General features: G+C 35.6%; 1 protein-coding gene across 1 annotated transcript; it reads right to left on the reverse strand.

Annotated features, from left to right (window-relative positions):
- Positions 1-542: 542 nt before the first annotated feature.
- Positions 543-2,126, reverse strand: LOC131157642 (transcription factor MYB36-like). The gene is made up of 3 exons (XM_058111947.1): positions 1,799-2,126; positions 1,348-1,477; positions 543-1,237 (listed from the first exon to the last, which is right to left on the reverse strand). The coding sequence occupies exons 1-3, from the start codon at positions 1,932-1,934 to the stop codon at positions 691-693; spliced, it is 813 nt and encodes a 270-aa protein (XP_057967930.1). The 5' UTR covers positions 1,935-2,126; the 3' UTR covers positions 543-690.
- Positions 2,127-4,795: the final 2,669 nt, after the last annotated feature.

Below are 4,795 nucleotides of genomic sequence, written 5' to 3' on the forward strand. Positions count from 1 at the left end.
TACATTGTTTTCCCATAACCTAACAGCTTGAACTAAAGTGTTACGGATTCTGATAAATCTCAACAACCCAACTCAAGGAAATTTCTCATAACAAACGAGAGAGAGAGAGAGAGAGAGAGAGAGAGAGAGAGAGAGAGAGAGAAATCCATGGTAATTTTGGCCCCCCGGAGGGGGGGGGGGGGGGTTTGCAATTTTCATGACCACTGACCAGTCAGTAAGAAACAATTTTGCTGATTGCATACCTCTCCCCACTCCCCCACAAGCCTGCCTTTCCTTCCAAACAACTAAATAAAGTTAAAAAACTACATCAAAGCCTCCCACTGCTCCCCAAAAGCTCTCATCCGTTTGCCAATTTCAAATTATTGTGCACTATAATATCCTTAAAAGCCTTTTTGCAATTGCCCAAAGTAAACCCCCCTCCCTTCCACCCTCCTGATGTTTCACTTCTTATAATTTCACCCTCCGAGTTTCCACTAATTCTAACACTCTCACAAAGTTGTATGAAATTGCAGAACAGCCCTCAGAGTAATTCTACCATAGACATGAAAATATATAACAAGTATATACTTCAATTGATGTACTGAAATTCACTTACATTGAACAAACACAGCCTACTGAAACATCTAAGAACATATGCAATATACTAATAATAATCCTCCCTTTTATTATGTTTTTCTCCGGTGCATGCGATTAGTTTCTAACACTTTGGTAAAAGCCTAAATCTGTACCCACTTCTCCGATTCTTTCTTGAAAAAAAAACCCATTTAGAAGATCACAGGACGAGGACTCGAAGCAAAAGTCCATTAGCAGCTCCTCCTCCTCTCTGCCTCCATATCGGTTATCCACGGCCAAGGATGAAGACGACGATGATGATATGTTAGTGCTGTAATTAGTAGTACTGCTGTTTCCTTTCACGCCCAAATCAGAAACTTGAACTGGGGTTTCCAAAACCAGAACCTGTGGATCAATGATTTGCTGGTGATTACTGCTCATCATCAGATTCACATCTGCAGAGAATGATGCTGCGTAGGTGTTTGGGTCGCAGGAAAATTGGGTAAAGTTCAGATGATTAATGGGGGTGTTTTGGTGATTATTGTTGCAATTGTAAGTGTTGGTGCTGCTCTGGAGACCAGTGATGGCTCCTCCTGCCAGAAGCTTCTTCTTCAACTTGGTGTTCCAGTAGTTCTTCACATCATTGTCTGTTCTTCCTGGCAGCCGGGAAGCAATCACAGACCACCTAAACTAGCCATAGAATTTCAAAAATAAGTAAATAAACACTTACCCAATTGAATTAATGTGAAGAGAAATTTGAATTTTAGTGAATTATTGTGGATTAAAATCACTTGCCTGCTCCCTATGTTACTGTAGAGAGAACAAATAATGTTATCTTCCTCCTCTGTAAAACCTCCATGCTTGATGTCTGGTCTGAGATAATTAAGCCATCTGAGACGGCAGCTCTTGCCACAGCGCTTAAGGCCTGCAGCGGAGGAAAGAACATATAAAAGTTAACTTCACAGAGTAATTGAGTTGGAGAGTGAAATTGAGAACTCTACAACTGTAGAATATGTAGAAGCTGCTTCCAGGCATCTTTCAATGCATCCCAAGAGAGACGTGTACTCTAATTTCTTATCAATTAAAAAGGTTTTTACACTTTCCCAGAAGAAGGTGAAGTAAAGAAAGAAAATGGGCTTCTAATTTTACAATTTTTTTTTTTTTTTTTTTTAAAAAAAGATGAATTTCCATTACTGAGAGAAAAAAGAAGGAACGGACATGAGGGGAAAACAGGAGAGATACAGACCAGCTTTCTGTGGAAGAGCAATCCAATTGCCACCGGTGCCATGTTTGTGGATGTAGGTCTTGAGAGTGATGTCTTCTTCAGGAGACCATGGCCCTCTCTTCACGTTTGCCTTGTCACAGCAAGGTGCTCTTCCCATACCCACTCACTTTCCCAAGATCAAATCACAACAGCAGCAAAAGCAGAGCAGAACAGAGCAAACCAGAGAGGTAGAGAGAGAGAGAGAGAGAGAGAGAGAGAAATGGCTACTTTTCTACCTGAGGAAGCAAACCAGTGGGCTGGTGTTAAGGTTTTAAAGAGGGATACGAAGGACAAGAACTTTCAGAAAGCTAAGCTTGACTTCGTCTGACCCTTAAGTTTTATATTATATTCAGTTCTCTGCAGCTTTTGTTAGCTCTGTTCTCGTTGGTTAGGAGGCGAGGGGAGGGGAGCCCAGTCAATGCAAGTGCTTGAGGAGGCACGGAGATTTCATGCTGAGGAATCAGGATCCCCCTGTATTTCTTCGGGGTAGCAAAAGTCTATTTCCCCCCTTCTCTATCTTTTACTTATTTTCTTAATCAAACCATAATGCCAAATAGTCTACATTTGGAAGCTCAAATTCGAAACCAAAATTTTAATTCAATTGACTCCTACAAAGTTCAATGTAAATATGTAAAATTCAAGGGACATGGTGTCCAAAAGAGCCACAAAATTGGGTAAATTAAGGTAAAACACGGTAATAAGCTACTATCTTTAGACAACTTAAAAAAAAAAATATTTTAAAATTCCACGCATAGATTGGCATGATATGAACTTAATTATATGACATCACCAATGGAACTTTATAACAAAATCATACCCTTAAATTTTTACAAGCATGTTCATCAAAGTCTTTAGCTTCACAGCTCTCTTAAAATGAAAATGAGAATTAATTTTTTATCTAACAATATTTCGACTAAAATTTTCACGAACCATTCAAAATTTATAAAGAATTAGACTGTAGAATGACATTTGTATAATACTACTATTCAATTAATTTAAGAATTTTATTTATGTTAATTGAATGATATGATGATTTTATTTTAATTATTACACCTTATATACTATACATAATGTTTCGTTTGTAGTATTTTAGTCCTGAATAAGAATTATTATGCCTATTAATAGTTTTCTAATTTTAACAAGATTTCATGCTTTGCTCTACTACTAATTTTCATTATTTTTGTAGAAATAAAAATTATCATCAAATTTTTAATTGAAACTTTTTGTATTGTTTAAACCTTGAAATTCGAGTCAAAATTGAATTTAAAATCTTGGATAAAGCTGTTAGTTATTCTTATCCATAAAGTGCTCATTTCTAGAATTCGATTTCGAAACTTATAAATACCTAAACACTTAAACTTGAGGAAATGATGACTACCAAACTTATTAAAATAGGTGAAGGTTTGGATAGAGTAAAGTAGACTCATAATGAGCTCATCCTTTTAGACGGCCGCTCCTCAACAGCTTTTTTAAAGAAAATAAATGGTAGAAAACCACACTAATAAATTATTGAACTCAGTAACAAAATCAACCCCTTAAATTTTGATAGGAAAGATTCTCGAAGTTTTAAATCTACCATTCTTGAAACGAAAATGGGAATATGTTTTTTTAAAAAAATATATTTCTTTTGAAAATTTCACCAAACATTCAAAATTTATAAAGAATTAGAGAATGAAATTTGTGTAATAAATAACATTTCACAGATTTAATTTTTTTTTTTTATGCAAATTGAACAATATGACAAATTTTTAATTGCATCTTACACACTTTACACCTAATATTGATGTGTTTCGTTTACAATACTTTAGTTATAAATAGTTGCATGAGAATGTGGCACCCAAGAGGGATAGTGAATTGGGAGATAAAGATTAAATCGATGTTAATTATTTGTCAAGCGTAATAATAGAGTTATTATGCAAAACCAAATATAGACTGTAGTGATATAGATAAGATAAATACTAAGCACATCGGAATAAATACAACAAGTAAATGAAACACAACTAAAAAATGATAATTGCAGAAATGATCATTTACTAATAAGGAAGGGAGACCAAATGACTCTCTGTTTTGGAAATCAATTATGACCACCATTCCAGAAGTTATGGATAATGTTAAAATTTTGGTGAGATGTGAGAACTCTTCTTTTTGGTTCGACAGGTGGTTGTCATTAGACCCATTATCTGTGAGCATTGAGAATATTTTGAACAAGAAACTGTGTATTAAGGATTGCTGGCTAAATAATAATTGGAACTCTGATTTAGTACGGGAATTGGTTGGTGTTGATAAAACAAGGGAAATTTTGCAATAGGTGCTGGCAGGTAAAAGTAGGCAGGATATTTTTGTCTGGAAGCCTGCTCCAAATAGTAATTTTTCTACAAAAATGGCTTGGGAGACAGTGAGGAGCAGAAATGATAATTTTTTGTGGAATGACTGATTTTGACATTCTTTATTACCTAGAAGAATCTCAATGAGTTTATGGAGAGCCTGGTTTACATGCTTGGCTATAAATGATAGAATTCAGACCAAAAGAATATCGATGGCTTCTGCTTGTGATTGCTGCGTTCAGAGAAGTCAGGACAACATTGATCATAGTCTTTCTTTAGGAAAGGTGGCTTCAGAGGTTTGGCGTCAAGTTAGTGTGGTTTTGGGGATTCCTTTCCAACGATTTCTTCCTTGAAAAAATAAAATGGCAAATTGGTTCCACTATGCAAAAAAATTGTCTATTAAAGGAATTTTAATCGGGCTGATTCCATGTTTGATGACGTGGTGCCTCTAGAATCGAAGATGTAAAGTGAGAATGGAAGGAGTTTATCAAAGTGCAGATCAGATGTGGAGAAGTGTTCGATTCTGGGTTAGTTTTATTGCTGAGAGCACCATTTCTTTTCAAAAATTGAAGAAGTCGGACATTAAGATTATGAATGAGTTTCAAATTAAGCATCAGAGAGTTTGCGATAGGCCTAGAAAAATTATTTCATGGGT

This window comes from Malania oleifera, chromosome 6, assembly GCF_029873635.1.
Source record: "Malania oleifera isolate guangnan ecotype guangnan chromosome 6, ASM2987363v1, whole genome shotgun sequence".
Lineage (NCBI taxonomy): Eukaryota > Viridiplantae > Streptophyta > Magnoliopsida > Santalales > Ximeniaceae > Malania > Malania oleifera.